Below are 17734 nucleotides of genomic sequence, written 5' to 3' on the forward strand. Positions count from 1 at the left end.
GGATTTAGCGAGATATATGCCAGAAGTAGTTTCCTTGAATTTGAATTAAATTCATTCCTGTATAAAAAAAAACTGTGTAATGGCTTGCTGTGTAGGTATTTCTGATTTTCATTTAAAGTGAAATTAAGTATTTTGAGATTTTAATACTTTTATTCAGTACTATAAAGCATTTTACAATGAAAAACTTACAATTTCACTTCACGATGAAATATACTGGAAAACGTCATGGAGTCCGATGCAAGTTGATTTTATCCACTTAATCCAGGGAATCCCAACCTGGAGTCCAAGGACCCCTCAGTTAATGGTAGGGGGCCATGGCATTAAAAAGTTGGGGACCCCTGACCTAATCTAAAGAATAACTTTGTAGAAATAGTTGATTGCTGTTTTAGATTGAGTTAAGAATTGGTTGATTGCAACTCCATTTGGAAATGGAGAACACTCTTCAATCCAACTTGAAAGTTGTTTCCAGTGGAACTACACTAGATGTAAATGATTTCTATCAATTATTATGGGCAAAGTATTGTAACAAGAAGTGAACTCATGATATATCTTTGAGCAGGGTAGAATTTTAGAATTCTTTGATTGTTGTTGCTGACAAGCTTCAATTAGGATTCCTGATGTCCAGCAACAATGATACCAAGCTGGTCAGCATTAAAGAACTTGGCATCACAGGTGGATAGGATCATAAAGAGAGCATATTTTCTTTCAGAAGTAAAGGCATTGTGCACATGAATTGAGATGTGTTGAAGCTGCACAAGATGTTGGTAAGGCTGAATTTCAAACGTTCTGTGCAGTTTTGGTCACTTACCAACGAGAAAGATATCAATAACCTTGAGAGTTCAGAGAATGTTTACTTGTTTGGTGCTGGGGTTTGAGGACCTGAATTGCAGGGAAAGCTTGAATACATTAGGGCTTTATTCACTGGAATGCAGGAGAATGAGGGGAGACTTATAGAGGTATACAAAATTATGTGGGGTATTAGATAGGGTGAATGCATGTAGGCTTTGTCCCCTCGGGTTGGATGAAATGACAACTGGAGGTCATGGGTTAAGGGTGAAGGGTGATATATTTAAGGGGAACCTGAGGAGAACCGTATTCACTCAGAGGTGGTGCAAGTGTGGAAAGAGCTGCCAACAGAACTGCTCACTGCAGGTTCAATTGTAACATTTAAGGGAGGTACGGATAGTTACATGGATGAGAGGGTTTTGAAGGGATATGGTCCAGATGCAGGTAGGTGGGACTAGGAAGAAGATCAGGTCAGCATGAACTAGATGGGTCGAACAGCCTGCTTCTGTGCTAGATTACTTCATTACTCTAATTCTCTGATAACAAACTAGGAAAAAATCAAAATTAAAAAAGACTGTTGGTTGGAACAAACTACATTGTGCTTTGTTTTTTTAAAAAAATTGTTTTTGGGCTTTGTGCATTCAAAATTTGCCTGAACTATGTACCCTGCTGCACCAATTCAGAAGATAATTAAAAGTTGCCTACATTGGAATGAACCATAGTCACATTATAAACTATAGCAGTCAAGGATGACAGGTTTCCTAAAAGACAGTAGCAAACCAGTTTGGCGGTGTAATTATCTGAATTTGCATTTTCCAGTTGTTAAAGTTGGATTCAAACTTGTTTCTGATCAGTCATTCAGGTCAGAGACTTGGACACCAGTCTGTAACTTAATATGCTACTGTACCTCATCAGTTTGCTAAGCATTAATTAATAAGAATTGCTTTACACTGCATGCAACTAGGTGTAATACTTTACGGGCACTTACTAGTATTAAAAGTATCTTTAAATTGTCTATTTGATCTATTTCTTTACAATGGAAAAAGCTGCAGAACAGCATCAATTCTTCAAAAGTATTAAAACAGAAAGCAGCCTTGGAATTTGTATGTCAAGTTGCACATACTCAGAAATCTCATGTTGTTGGTTCTGTGGCATGAAGATGACAAACAATGATAATTAAGTGCATATTTTAGGAAAATGCTTAATTAGAATTACAGGAGAAAAACAGGCTATTTTCCAGGCCCGGGTCCAGTGACACTCTGGACACCAAGATCCCATTGCAGAACCATATTAGTTTCTTCTCAGAGACTCAAATCATTAAAATAATCTTTCTTTGTCATTGAGGTTGTTTTCTTTAAAAGAAGTCCTTGTCCTTGAACAGAAAGTTATAGTGCGTTTTAACTGTGTATGTTTGTAATCGTACAGAAAGACATTTTGTACTTTGAAGATGTCAAAAGCTGGAAGCAAGATAATTTGTCATCTTGCTAAGCTTCTGAAATTAATGAGCATATTAAAAGATCAAATAAGAACTGAGGAATGAAAATAAATTGAGTTGTGCCTCTTTCACATAATATGGCTGGTTAATATAACCCCAATTAAAAAGAGCACCCATCCTATTGATGTTAGCTAAATTTGTTATTGCCATGCCCTGACAAAAAGTTAACTAGACCAATCAAATGCACTTAGTCTATTTTACATCATGATGTCAAATTATTCTTGGAGCACTGGCAGGATTTAGGCTTGTATCCCTTAAGCCCCATGAAGGATAACTGCGATCTTTTCACCATTGGATCACATTGGGTAGCACAGTAGCAAAGGGTTAGTGCAGAGCTTTAGAACACTGGCGGTAAGGTGGGTGATCAATTCTCTCTGTTATCTGTGAAGAGTTTATATGGTCTCCCTGTGAACATGTGGATTTCCTCTGGGTGCTCTGGTTTCCTCCCATACTCCAAAGATCTATATGTTATGGTTAGTGAGTTGTGGGCATGCCAGGTTGGTGCTGCAGGCCTGGTGACATTTGTGGGCTGCCAGCAGAATTCTCACTGATTTGATTTGATGGAACCAATGCATTGCACTGTTTTTTTTGGATGTAGATGTTCTGGATTTAGAAATAGTTGTAAAAGACCAATAAATGAATAAACATTATGGTAGATAAGAGTATTTGGATTTAATTTTTAGAAGTCATGATATTGGAGGGCAGTGAAGCAACATAGGTATTTGTAAACAATTTTGGTGGCTAATAAATATTTGTAAAGTATTGGCATGAATATGCACTGGTTTGGAAATGGAGTATCCTGGAGTTGGTTGTTGGACTTCTTTCTGTGTAGGAGCACAATTTGCTGGTAATGTGAAAATAGAATTTTTCTGGAAACATTGAGTTTTGTGAATTATCTCAGGGTAAACATGGAGAAAGGGACTTCCTTCTCTCTTTCTCTCGCACCTCTACCATCTCCTTCTCAGGGCTAGCCTACTGGGATACTATAGGTAAAAGACAATTTTTCTGCATTTGTTCTGGCCTTTTGTTATTCTCGTACTGTTGCTCAGTTTTAATTCTATCTAGTCTTTGATGTTGGTGGATTAGCTTGTCTTGTTCTTCTTCATTCATACACAGCTGCAAAAGGGCCAGGAGTTATTGCATCTTTTTTTGTGAGTTAAGGATTTGTTTTTGGTAATTACTTATTTCATTTCATCCTTCACTGATTTATATGCAATTTAAGGATATACATCAGTTCCTTGGAAACTGGATTTTAAATTTCTCAATTCACTAATTTGAACATAAGCAGTTGAGAACTTGCACACCAAAGAACAATGAACATACTAACTAGTATGACTCAGCTGTTGCAATCCCTATCTAAGAATTCTGTTTTACTGTTTTCTCATTGCTTTAGTTGATGCAGAACACTAGGGAAACACCACTTGCTGCCTCACGATACTCTCTCTCACACAAAATATCACAATTTCCACAGAGGGATAAAAAGTTAATTGAATAACATTATTAATAATCAACCTACTAATGGTTTAAGCCATGTGCTGGTGAGCCAACAGAAAATCAGTTTTGATCACCTCCTGTGGTGCTGTATTTGCTGGTGTTGCTACCTTACAAGGTTCAATTCTGAATTACCCCCACCTCCCCACCTCAATGCTGTTGGAGGAATGTGTGGATTTCCTCTGGCTTTTTTGCTTTGCTTCTTCATCCCAAAAATGGGTGGATAGGTAGGTTAACACTGGGACACTCTAAATTGTCCCCAGTGTTTAGATAATTGATAGCATGTGGATGTGGGGATATAGAATAGCTTACGGTTGGGCGTGTGTTGATAATTGGCATGGTCTTGGTGGACTGACATGCCTGCTTATGTGCTGTATATTTCTCTGACTTTAAGTAGGTGATATTTTAAAGAAATAGATGTCAGTTATCAAATTATTTTACAGACACAATTTGCCAGCATTCCAGGGAAATTGCTAAAGTTAATGTAATGTTTTTATTTTTAACATTTCCAACAATATTTGAAACGTAAAGTTCTATGCTTGAAGAATCTCTTGGCAATATATTTAATTCAGTTCATCATCTATTAAATTTAATGACCATTACTCAATATGCTGAAAAAATGTGACATGCATTGATGCAAACATTGGAGCATCAACTGAAAATCTCCCTCAGTTTTCCCAACTACTGTACTGCACCTTGATCCTTAATTCATTCTGAATTTCTTAACGTCGCAGGTCAAGTCATTTTCTGTGCATTCAACTCTCAGCTGCCCAATGTTGACTGACATTGACCTCATGAATTAAGTTGAATCAGAAAGTTGTAAACAGTTTTATTAGAATCCCCAGTTGCCCACAGTAAGCACACAACAGTCAACAGGCTGCTCTCATTCAACTGAGGTACCTAAGAGGTTAAATGAATTTAGTTTTCAATGTAAACGCAAATACAGTGAAATGTATTAACATCACACCAACAATGAAATTATAATTAATCAACTACTACTACAACCTTTTAAAACTATATGATACCTTGCCACTGTGCATCAGTTCAATGACATGTGAAATACACTTGTGGCACTTGCTGATTCTTGAAAATAATCTTAAAGGTTAAGAATTTCAATAAGTGGCCTACCAGCACCATTAAATTTTGAAGGTAATCCTCAGCTGGGATTGTGAACTTGTTCACCTGCCTTTGTTTACTAGCTTGCAACTCCCAGTAATGGCGTTATTCACCATGGTTTCCACACAAGTAAAGAGAGATTGTTGTGGAAAAAAAGGCAGCCAAGACCAGAACAATGCCAGTGGTACTGTTCCTCCTGATGCTAAGCAATTTTGAGATGTAATTGTTATTCTGATCTCGTATAGTTTTGCATTGTTTTTTATTTATGCACAAAGTTATTTTAAAAATGCAGTGTGGTTATTATTCTACTATTTGCTGATAAAATGACTGTATTAGGCCTTGAATTGGGAAATGAACATGGCCTGTTGTTTGGAGTTTCAACAGAAGAGCATTTGGGAAGTTTGGATAGATATGGATTAGAGCAAGTGGAAAGGGCTAAACTGGCAAAAGGCTAATTATAATGGTACTAGGGAGAACAGATCAGAATTGACTTGTATTGAGTAAGTCCACATCTGATGTGTGGGAGTTGTTCAAAGGCCAGCTGGACAGAATTCTATATGAGTTTCTGTGAGAAAGAAATAAAAGGATGTTAAGTTTTGAGATTCTTGAATGATGGGAGATGATACAAATTTAATCAAAAAGAAAGGAAGCATATGTTACTTCTATAAAGCTGAGTCTGAACAATGAGGAATATGAAGAATGCAGAAATTAGTCCCTTAAAACAGGGAATTAGTAGGGTTTAAAGGGGTCACAAAATCTCCTTGGTAGATTGCTTTCAGGAAAATACCAAGGCATTTTATATATTAAAAACAGAAGGGTAACTAGGAGGAGCATAGAACTACTCAGACACAGAGGAGAGAATTAAAGCCCGTGACTAGAAAAAGTGGGCAAGGTTATAAATGAATATTTTGTAATGATATTCACCAGTGAGAAGTACATGGAGGATAGAGAGATCAGGGATATTTTTGCACATGTTGATATGAAGGAGGAGGTGGTGCTGGGTTTCTTGAAGAACTTTTGAGAGAGGCAGGAAGAAAATTGCTGGGCCCTTGCTGAAGATCTTTGTACCTTCTTTATTTACAGGCATTGTCTCAGAGGATTGGAGAATAGCCAATGTTTTTTATTTGTCTAAAAAGGGAATTTGGGATATTTCAGCATTTATAGGCCAGTGAACTTGCATCAGTGATAGGGGAGTACTTGGAAAAGACTCGTTGGGATAGGGTTTACTCACATCTCAAATACATGGACCTATTAGTGATAGTCAGCACAGATTTGTTCAGGGAGATCTTGGGTAACAAACTTTATTAAGTGTTTTGAGCTGGTAACAAAACGATTGATAAGGGTAGGGTAATGGATGTTGAATACACAGACTTTATACACGGACAGATGACACTGGTGAACCATGCTGATGTGTTGCAGGGAGCTTAGAAAACTTCAAAATATAATTCTGAACTGCTCTCACTACAATCAGCAGCCTGTAATTTCCCTTAAAGTAACGTAATTTTGAACCATCTGAAGGAACTAGAAATTTCACAATCTTCTGAAAGACTCAGTGGACTTAACTCCCAAGCATGTGCATGCAGGTACAGCACCTTGAAGTGGACAAAAGTACATTGCGATGGCCTGAAGAGAGGTAGGAGGACAGAACTCCAAGCCAGACTGAAGCATAGGGGAATGAAACTTCCTTTACCCAGCATCTTGTTAGCAAATTTACAGTTGGTGTAGAACCTAAGAGCAAGTTTGCTGTATCAGAGGGAAATGAGAAATTGCTGCTTTCTGTGTTTCATGGGGACATGGCTCACTCAGACACGTCAGATACATTGGTGAGATCTGAGGGCTTCTCAATAAACAGGATAGACTGGACTGCTGGTTCGGAGAAGGCAAAAGCTGGGAGACTGTTTTTCATGATAAATTGTTTGTGGTGTTTGGACACAGTGGTCTTGTCACATTCTTGTTCTCCCGACCTGGATCCCCAGATCTTATAAGTAGTGCTGACCACACAACTTACAAGAAAGTTCTCCATGATCCTGACTGCAGTTTACATGCTGACAAAGGCCGATGTTGATCAGGTATTCGAGATATTAAATGCTGCCATTAGCAAACAAGAAGCAGCCTTCGTGATGTCTTTCAAATCATTGTCGGGTCTTCAATCAGGCTTCTTTGAAGAAACCTCTGCACAGTTATCATCACCATTTAACCTGAAGCACTATGGTTTCCAACACATTCGACCACTGCTTACCATTCCATGTTGAGATGGCATTTTGGGAAACCTGCTGTCCTTCTCCTATCTGCATACAGCCAGTGACTAAACAGCAAAGCTCCAGCAATAAGGACAACAAAAAGCTGGTTATGGGAGGCAGAGGAATGGCTTCAAGTTGATGGATTGGGCCATGTTCAAGGACTCATCAGAGGATCTGAATTAGTGCACCACAGTTGTCATGGACTTTATGATTTGAAAGGCATCAGGGTAGGCCGTTTCTTGTAGACAAGTGTGTGTTCACAGAAATATTATATTTCCCCAGCCAAAGGCCTTGGATGACCCATGAGATCTGCAACCTGCAGAGGGCCAGATCTGGTGACCAAGTGGGATACAACAGGTCCAGGTACAATCTCCTGAAAGCCATCTCACATGCGAAGTGGCAATTCTGAATCACTGAAGAATGCTCAACAGCTGTTGCAGGGCTTGAATGCAATTACCTCTTCCAAAACAAATCCAAGCAAACATAGGTGACAACAAAGCTTTGCTGCCAGATGAGCTAAATGCCTTCTATGCTCACTTTGACCATCAAAACATGGAGGAACCTTCACAAACTCCCACAGTCACTGTTCATCCTGTGATTTCAGTCTCTGAGGCCAATGTGAGAGCATCCTTTAGGAGGGTGAACCCACAGAAAGGCTCCAGCCTAGCTAGGGTACCTGACCAAGTACTAAAGACCAGAACTGATCAACTGGCTGGAGTGTTTACCAATTTCTTTAACCTCTTTGACAGTCAGAGGTACCCATTTGCTTCAAGCAAGCTTCAGTTATACCAGTGCCTAAGATGAACATGGTAACCTGCCTCAATGACTATCGTCCAGTAACACTAACATTCACTGTGATGAAGTGCTTCATATCCACTCCAATTTGCCCATCATCACCACAGATCCACAGTAGATGCCATTTCATAGGCTCTTCACTCAACACAAGAACATTGGACAGTGAAGTTGCATACATCAGGATGTTCTTCATCGACTACAACTCAGCATTCAATTCTACCATCCCCTCAAAACTAAACAATAAGCTTCAAGATCTAGACCTCGATAACTCTTTGTGCATTGGATCCTTGCTTTCCTTAGTTGCAGACCCCTGTCAGTTCGGATTGGCAAAAACATCTTCTCCAAAATTTCCATCAGCACAAGTGCGTGACAAGGCTGTATGCTTAGCCCCATTCTCTACTTGCTCTACACTTATGATTGTGAAGGACAGATGAAATGCTCAAATGCCATATTTAAGTTTGCTGATGACCCCACTGATGTTGGCTAAGTTAAAGGTGATGACGAATCAGCATATAGAAGGGAAACCGAAAATCTGGTTGAGTGATGCCACAAAATCAACTTTTCACTCAATGTCAGCAAGACCAAGGAGCTGATTATTGACTTTGGGAGGAGGAAACTGGAGATCCATGAGCCAGTCCTCATTGGAGGACCAGACGTGAAGAGAATCAGCAACTTTAAATTCCTTGGTGTTATCATTTCAGAGGATCTGTCCTGGGTCCAGCATGTAAGTGCTATTAGAAGAAAGCACGACAGTGCCTTTACTTCCTCAGAAGTTTGCAAAGTTTTGGCATGATGTGTAAAACTTCAATCAACTTATATAGATATATAGTGGAGAGTATATTGACTGGTTGCATCAAGCCTGATCTCCATGGATACATCTCCACACCATACTTGAACATCTCCATGCTTGAACAGAAAATATTTCAAAAAATAATGGATGTAGCCCAGTCCATCACAGGTAACACCCTTCTCACTGTGCTCTCTACTCATTACTGCCATCAGAAAGAAGGTCCAAGTGTCTCAGGAACCACACCTCCAGGTTCAGGAACAGTTATTACCCCTCAACATCAGGCTCTTGAACCAGAGGGGATAATTTCACTCAACTTCACTCGCCTCATCACTGAACTGTTTCCACAACCTATGAACTCACTTTCAAGCACTCTTCATCTCATGCTCTCGATATTTTTTGTTTATTTAGTTGTAATTATTATTATTTCTTGCTTTATTCCTTTTTGTATTTGCACAGTTTGTTTTCATTTGCTTACTGGTTGTTTGCCTGTTCTGTTGGGTGCAGATGGTTTCTATTGTATTTTTTGGATTTACTCTATAAGTCCTCAAGAAAATGACTCCCAGGGTTGCATAAAGTGACATATATGTACTTCAATAATAAATTTACTTTGAACTTTAGTACAAGTAAAGCATTCAACATGGTCCCGCATAGTAGGCAGATCCAGAAGGTTAACACACATTGGATCCATGATGTCTTAATAGAATGGATGCAAAATTTGCTTAGTCGTAGAAGATGGAGGATAGTGGTAGAGGGGTATTATTCTGAAAGGAGATCTATGACCAGTGGTATTCTATAGGGATTAGAGCTGGGACTTCAGTTTGTGATGTATGTAAATGATCTGGATGAAAGTGGAGGTGGTCTTATTAGTAACTTTGCAGATTATAGGAAGTATGGTGGAGTTGTGGAAAGTGAGGAAAGTTGTGAAAGGATAGAGCAGGGTATGGAACAGTAGGAAGTATGGGCAGAAAAATAGTAGGTAAAGTTTAATCTGGACAAGTGTGAACTGTTTCACTTTGGAAGGTCAAACTAAGAGTGAATGACAGGACAATTGAGAACACTGATGGGGTGGAAGCTCATAGGTCCCTGAAAGTGGCAACATTAGCAGATAGGATGCTGATAAGGGTGTATTGTCTTAATCAGTTGGGACGTGGAGTAGAAGTGTAGGGAAGACATTTTGCAGCTGTATAAACTGCGAACCCCTGCAGAATCTGGTGACCCTGTAATCTCTGTATCAGTGGTCGTTGTCAGAACATCTTTCATGAGGGTGAGCCCTTTCAAGATGTCAAGCCTTGATGGTGTACCTGATAGGGCTCTGAAAACCTGTGCCAATCAAATGGTGGGTGTGTTGAAGGACATCTTCAATCTCTCACTGGTGCAGACAGAAGTTCCCACCTGCTTCAAAAGGAAGGCAATCATACCAGTGCCCAAGAAGAGAAGGCTGAGCTATCTCAATGACTGTCACCCAGTTGTATTCACATCTACTGTGATGAAGTGCTTTGTGAAGTTAGTAATGGCCAGAATCAACTCCCACCTAAAAAAGGACCTGGACCTGGTGCAATTTGCCTATCACCACAATAAGTCTGCAGCAGATGTAATCTCATTGGTTCTCCACTTGGCTTTGGATCACCTGGACAAAAGTCAGGCTGCTGTTTATTGATTACAGCTCAGCATTCAACACCGTTATACCCTGAGTACTAATAAACAAGCTGCAAAACCTGAGCCTCTGCACTTCCCTCTGCAACTGGATCCTTGACTTCCTCACCAGGAGACCACAATCAGTGCAGATCAGAAATAACATCTACTCCTCACGGACAATCTACACTGATGCACCTCAAAGGATGTGTTTTGAGCCTACCACTTTATTCTCTATATAGCCACAACTGTGTGGCTAGGCAAAGCTCAAATGCCATTTATAAATTTGCAAATGACACAACTATTGTTGGTAGAATTTCAGGTGGTGAGGAGGAGGTGCACAGGAGTGAAATAGATCAGCTGGTTAAGTGGTGACGCAACAACAACTTTGCACTCAATGTCAGTAAGACCAGAGAATTGATTGTGGACTTCAGGAAGGGGAAGTCAAGGGAACACACACCGGTCCTCATTGAGGGATCAGTAGTGAAAAGGGTGAGAAGTTTCAAGTTCCTTGTTGTCAACATCTCTGGTGATCTATCCTGGGCCTAGCATATTGATGCAATTTCAATGAAGGCACACTGATTGCTAAATTTCATGAGGAGAGTGAGGTGACTTGGCATGCCGCCAAAGACTCGCAAATTCCTACAAATACACATACATGGGAAAACATTCTACTTGGTTGCATCACCATCTGCTACGGAGGGACCTTTGTACAGGATTGGAAAAAACTGCAGGAAGTTGTAAACTCTGCCAGCTCGCTCCATCCTCGGCTTCCCCTGCACTGAGGACATCTAAAGGTAATGCTTCAAAAAAGTGGGATCCATCATGAAGGACTCCTATCACCCAGGACATGCCCTCTTCGCATTGCTACCATCCAGGAGGAGGTACAGGGGCCTGAAGAGTTCCTCAATGTTTTAGGAACAGATTTTTCCCCACCAATTTTAAATTTCTGAATGGACAATGACACTAGATCACTTTTTTTGACTTTCTTTCACTGCTTAATTAATTTGATTTTTAAAAATATGTACTTTATATTATTGTAATTTAGTTTTTAAATATTATGCCTTGCAATGTACTGCTGCCACAAAACAGTATATTTCACGACATATGCCAGTGACATACCTGATTCAGATTCTCTGGTTAGGTACCATTTGGAGTATTGTGTGTATTTCAGATCACTGCATTCACAGGGAGGATGCAGAGGCTGTGGAGAGATGCATAAGGGGTTCATCAGGATGTTGTCTTGAGAAAATATTGTCTAAAGAAAGGTTGGATAAACCTGGACTGTTTTTTTCTGAAGAGTTGGTGAGCATAGATAGGATAGGTAGTGAGTTTCTTTCATTTCCCCCAGAATGGGTGCATTAAATACCAGAGGGCAAAGCTTTAAGGGAAGAGTTGAAAGGATATTTATGAAGCAAGTTTTTAAAATAGATTCATAAGTGTCTGAAAAGTGCTGTTAAGGAGATATAGTAGACAGACATCCCACCTCTCCCGGAAGTTCTGTGAGTCTCCCGCATATTGATAGCTGCTCCCTGATGCCTGGAAATTAGATACAATATCCCAGAGAAAAGTTTCTTATAGAGGGAGGGGGAGGGGAGGGAGGGAGAGGGGTGGGGGGAGAGAGAGAGAGTTCAGTCACAGGCTGAAGTACTGTTTGATGAATACCGATCGTATATGCTGTCTCACTCTGTTATTTTTATCATCTAGTTATAATGTAGTTTTCATTACAGAATGTTCCTTAAGCAACTTTTTGATAGTTTGCAATTTCATCTGCTTTTTTTTAGATGGCATCTGCCGCAGATTCAAGATATGGACAGAAGGATGCATCAGATCAGAATTTTGACTATATGTTCAAACTTCTCATAATTGGAAACAGCAGTGTGGGAAAGACTTCTTTCCTTTTCAGATATGCAGATGACACATTCACATCAGCCTTCGTTAGTACTGTTGGTATTGATTTTAAAGTGAAGACCGTTTACAGAAATGATAAAAGGGTCAAGTTGCAGATTTGGGTAGGTGATGTTTTTGTCTTATCATTTTTCCCCTGAATTGCTGAAACACAGAAAATGCTTCGCTCCTTGCATAGTTTAATAAGTTAACTCTGAGTGCTAGTGTGCAAAAGAAATATTGAAAGTTGTCATATTCAGTATTGTGTTTGTGACTCTTAATTGCTGTAACTATGAAGGTGGCCACTTTTGTGGCATTGAGGGGGCAATGTTATGAGGTTCTGATAGCTGAGCTGGAGCTGAGATAGTTCAGCAGTGGACATTTTGGAAGGAAAGTGAAGACTTAAGGCGTTAAGGTTTGGAGAAAGCATATAGTGGAGAGTAGAGAAAATATGCAGTAGCAAGGGGAAGAGCTCTAGTTCTGCTGATTCCTTTTCAACTTCTCACTGACATTTGATAGCCTTTTAAATGCTGCTAAGTTGTATATAATTCTACTAACATTAATATTTTACTTCCTTTTTATGGAATATAATGAAACTAAAAGTTACGAATATTCTGGACATTACTGAATCAGCCTTTTTGGTTTAAACTTACAAAATTTGTTGGGAGGACAAGTCACTGTAGAATACCCAATACACTCAGTAAGGTATTTAAATTTAGGCTATTTGGTATGGATTTATTGAACCGTTAAAGTAAAATTCTTTCTTGGGACGTGAAGATATGCCTACAGGAGGAACATGAAAATTAATGTAAGATTTTATCAAGCATTCAGACCTAAAATTCACTGTCTTAAAAAGTAGCAAGCAAGGAAATTATTTTGGGGATCTGATGGAAATTATTTATGTATATGAGGAAAACAATTTCATGAAAAGCATGATGGCAGAATATAGTATTAATGGTAAAACTCTTGGCAGTGTGGAGGATCAGAGGGATCTTGGGGTCCAAATCCATAGGACACTCAAAGCTGCTGTGCAGGTTGATTCTGTGGTTAAGAAGGCATATGGTGCATTGGCCTTCATCAACCGTGGGACTGAGTTTAAGAGCCGAGAGGTAATATTGCAGCTATATAGGACCCTGTTCAGACCCCACTTGGAGTACTGTGCTCAATTCTGGTCGCCTCACTACAGGAAGGACGTGGAAACCATAGAAAGGGTGCAGAGGAGATTTACAAGGATGTTGCCTGGATTGGGGAGCATGCCTTATGAGAATAGGTTGAGTGAACTCGGCCTTTTCTCCTTGGAGCAATGGAGGATGAGAGGTGACCTGATAGAAGTGTTTAAGATAATGAGAGGCATTGATCGTGTGGATAGCCAGAGGCTTTTTCCCAGGGCTAAAGTGGCTAGCATGAGAGGGCATTTTTTAAGGTGCTTGGATGTAGGTACAGAGGAGATGTCAGTGGTAAGTTTTTTACACAGAGAGTGGTGAGTGCGTGGAATGGGCTGCCTGTAGTGGTGGTGGAGGCGGAAACAATAGGGTCTTTTAAGGGACTCCTGGATGGATACACGGAGCTTAGGAAAATAGGTAAGCCTAGGTAGTTCTGAGGTAAGGACATGTTCAGCACAGCTTTATGGGCCGAAGGGCCTGTATTGTGTTGTAGGTTTTCTATGTTTCTGTGCATGAGTTGAGGTCAAACAAAGGCTGATGTAAATTATAAATATATAAGTTAAACAAGTAGTGCAAATAGAGATAAAAATTAGTGAGGTAGTGTTCACAGGTTGTTCATTGTTCAGAAATCTGATGTCGGAGGAGCAGAACCTGTTCCTAAATTGCTGAGTGTGTGTCTTCAGGCTCCTGTAGCTTTTCTTTAATGGTAGCAATGAGAAGAGATCATGTCCCAGGTGATACTGGTCCTGAATAATGGTTACTGCCCATTTGAAGCTTCAACTTTTGTAGAAATCCTCAACGCTGGGAAGAGAGCAGGACATGGGTGAGGACAAAGGGAGATATTAGAGCAGAAAAAAGTAGGTTTTTTTATGTCTCCAATATCACCTCCAACCTCTTCCTGTTGCTCTTCTTTGTTTGTCTCTTCATCTTTATCTGATTTATCTGGAGAATCTGATTCCACCTCATTTTCACTTTCACTTTCAGTTCCGATCATAGCTGGGATTTGTAGTTTGGGTTGCTCGTGTTTGCGCATGCCCCTTCCTTCACGCATGCGCAATTCCTGTTGCTCTTTTTTTTGGAAATTGTTGACGTTGCCGCAGTTTCCTGTTCTGTATCGCCGGAGGTAAAATGCACTTGAGCCCGAGGCTCTTTCATGGTGGCCGGCCTTGATTCTTTTACAACTTGTGTTGTCTTCAAAGTAGTAGTTTTCTTCTGCTTCTGTTTAGGAGACATATCTTAAGACAATCCTGAGTAGTTTATAAGTAATTTTTAAAAAGTATTTACTAACTTTTCTTCACTTAAACATTATTTTACTGGTTTTTTATGAGAGAGCTGGATTTCCACGTCTCGATCCTACGTCATCACGTTACGCCCCCCCCCCCTTCCACATCCTTCCTATAGTGAGGTGACCAGAACTGAGCACAGTACTCCAAATGAGGTCTGACCAGCGTCCTATACAGCTGCAACATTGTCTCTTGGCTCCTAAACTCAGTCCCACGGTTGATGGAGGCCAATGCACCATATGCCTTCTTAACCACATAGTCAACCTGCGCAGCAGCCTTGTGTATCCTATGGACCCGGACCCCAAGATCCCTCAGATCCTCCCACAGTGCCAAGAGTCTTACCATTAATACTATATTCTGTCATCATATTTGACCTACCAAAATGATCCACTACATTTATCTGGGTTGAACTCCATCTGCCACTTCTCAGTCCATTGTTGCAATCTATCAATGTCCTGCTGTAACCTCTGACAGCCCTCCACACTATCCACAACACCTCCAACCTTTGTGTCATCAGCAAATTTACTAACCCATCCCTCCACTTCTTCATTCAGGTCACTTATAAAAAATTATGAAGAGTAGGGGTCCCAGAACAGATCCCTGAGGCACACCACTGGTGACCGACCTCCATGCAGAATATGACCCATCCTCAACCACTCTTTGCCTTCTGTGGACAAGCCAGTTCTGGATCCATAAAGCAATGTCCCCTTGGATCCCATGCCTCCTTACTTTCTCAATAAGCCTTGCATGGGGTACCTTGCCAAATGCCTTGCTGAAATCCAGTTGCACTACATCTACTGCTTTACCTTCATCAATGTGTTTAGTCACATCCTCAAAAAATTCAATCAGTCTCATAAGGCATGACCTGCCTTTCACAAAGCCATGCTGACTATTCATAATCATATTACAGTATGCCTCTCCAAATATTCCTAAATCCTGCCTTTCAGGATCTTCTCCATCAACTTACCAACCACTGAAATAAGACTCACTGGTCTATAATTTCCTGGGCTATCTCTACTCCCTTTCTTGAATAATAGAACAACATCTGCAACCCTCCAATCCTCCAGAACCTCTCACTTTGCAAATGATGATGCAGAGATCATCGCCAGAGGCTCAGAAGTCAACTCCCTCACTTCCCACAGTAGTCTGTTGTCCAACTTGTCTGGTCCCGGTGACTTTTCCAACTTGATGCTTTCCAAAAGCTCCTGCACATCCTCTTTCTTAATATTTACATGCTCAAGCTTTTCAGTCCACTGTAAGTCACCCATACAATTGCCAAGATCCTTTTCCGTAGTGAATAATGAAGCAAAATACTCATTAAGTACCTCTGCTATCTCCTCTGATTCCATGCACACTTCTCCACTGTCACACTTGATTGGTCCTATTCTCTCATGTCTTATTCTCTTGCTCTTAACATACTTGTAGAACGCCTTGGGGTTTTCCTTAATCCTGTCCGCCAAGGCCTTCTCATGGCCCCTTCTGGCTCTCCTAATTTCATTCCTAAGCTCCTTCCTGCTAGCCTTATAATCTTCTAGATCACTATCATTACCTAGTTTTTTGGACCTTTCATAAGCTCTTCTTTTCTTGACTAGATTTTCAAAAGCCTTTGTACACCGCTGTTCCTGTACCCTACCATCCTTTCCCTGTCTCATTGGAACATACCTATGCAGAACTCCATGCAAATATCCTCTGAACATTTCCCACATTTCTTCTGTACATTTTCTTGAAAAGATCTCTTTCCAATTTATGCTTCCAAGTTCCTGCCTGATAGCCTCATATTTCCCCTTACTCCAATTAAGTGCTTCCCTAACTTGTCTGTTCCTATCCCTCTCCAATGCTATGGTAAAGGAGATAAGAATTGTGACCACTATCTCCAAAATGCTCTCCCACTGAGATATCTGACACCTGACCAGGTTCATTTCCTAATAACCAGATCAAGTACAGCCTCTCCTCTTGTAGGCTTATCTACATATTGTGTCAAGAAACCTTCTTGTACACATTTAAGAAACTCCACCCCATCTAAGCCCCTCGCTCTAGGGACATGCCAGTTGATATTTGGTAAATTAAAATCTCCCAACGCGACAACCTTTCCAGAATCTGTCTCCCTATCTGCTCCTCAATGTCCCTGTTAGTATTGGGTGGTCTATTAAAAAAACACCCAGTAGAGTTATTGACCCCTTCCTGTTCCTAACTTCCACCCACAGAGACTCCTTTGACAATCCGTTCATGTCTTCCTCCTTTTCTATGGCTGTGACACTATCTCTGATCAATAGTGCTACGCCCCATCTCTTTTCCCTCCCTGTCCTTTCTGAAACATCTACATATTGAATGTAGATTTTGAGATTATAAAACGTGGAGTAGAATAGGATATTTGGTTCATCAAGTCTGTTCCACCATTCCATCAAGGCTGATTTAATATCCCTCTCAACCCTATTCTCTGCTTTCTCTGAGTTGGCTAATTTTGCAGATTAAGTATACAGTGATAACTATAATTAACATTAATAAAGCAAAGACGAAGGGTGATATTAGAGCATACAGATTATACATTTTATTCTGCATTCATTATTACTTTATCCTGCTAGGTGATAATTTTAACCTTTAAGCTCTACATAATTTATCATTCAACATTAACTTGATTGCAGAACTCCTTTTTAATTCCTTAACTTGTTATGCTCTCTTACTTTCTAAATCAGATCTTTTATTCTTGTGTGAACAAGAATGCTTTCTTGCTTTTCTTTTTGTGCAGTGACCTGTTAACTATAGTTTTCTGACTAATGTGGTCTAAACCAGGAATACTTTTTCAAATCATTCTATATTAAACAAAGGTTTAGCTGAAATAATGCAAGCCTGGGTTATAATTGCATTTTCTAAAAAAAAATCTGAAACACCATTCCATTCCTGTAAAGGAAAGGGAAAAGACTAAAGTCAATATTAAAAAAAAATATCTATATGGCATGAGCGATCTGAATAACCATTTTCTTTGAATGCAATTAATGAGCATAATTACCCTAGCCCAATTACTAATGTCAGTGAGTAATCCTTAGAGCTATTTAGGT

The 17734-nt window shown here is 39.9% G+C and overlaps 1 protein-coding gene across 1 annotated transcript in view; it reads left to right on the forward strand.

Annotated features, from left to right (window-relative positions):
* The window catches only part of LOC132401564 (ras-related protein Rab-3C-like), a 113738-nt gene that overhangs the window by 2306 nt on the left and 93698 nt on the right, over positions 1–17734 (forward strand). Inside the window, exon 2 of the mRNA XM_059983581.1 lies at positions 12130–12357. Coding sequence (XP_059839564.1) covers positions 12130–12357 — 228 coding nt within the window. The remainder of the gene's footprint in view (positions 1–12129; positions 12358–17734) is intronic.

This window comes from Hypanus sabinus, chromosome 11 (genome assembly GCF_030144855.1).
Source record: "Hypanus sabinus isolate sHypSab1 chromosome 11, sHypSab1.hap1, whole genome shotgun sequence".
Taxonomy (NCBI): Eukaryota; Metazoa; Chordata; class Chondrichthyes; order Myliobatiformes; family Dasyatidae; genus Hypanus; species Hypanus sabinus.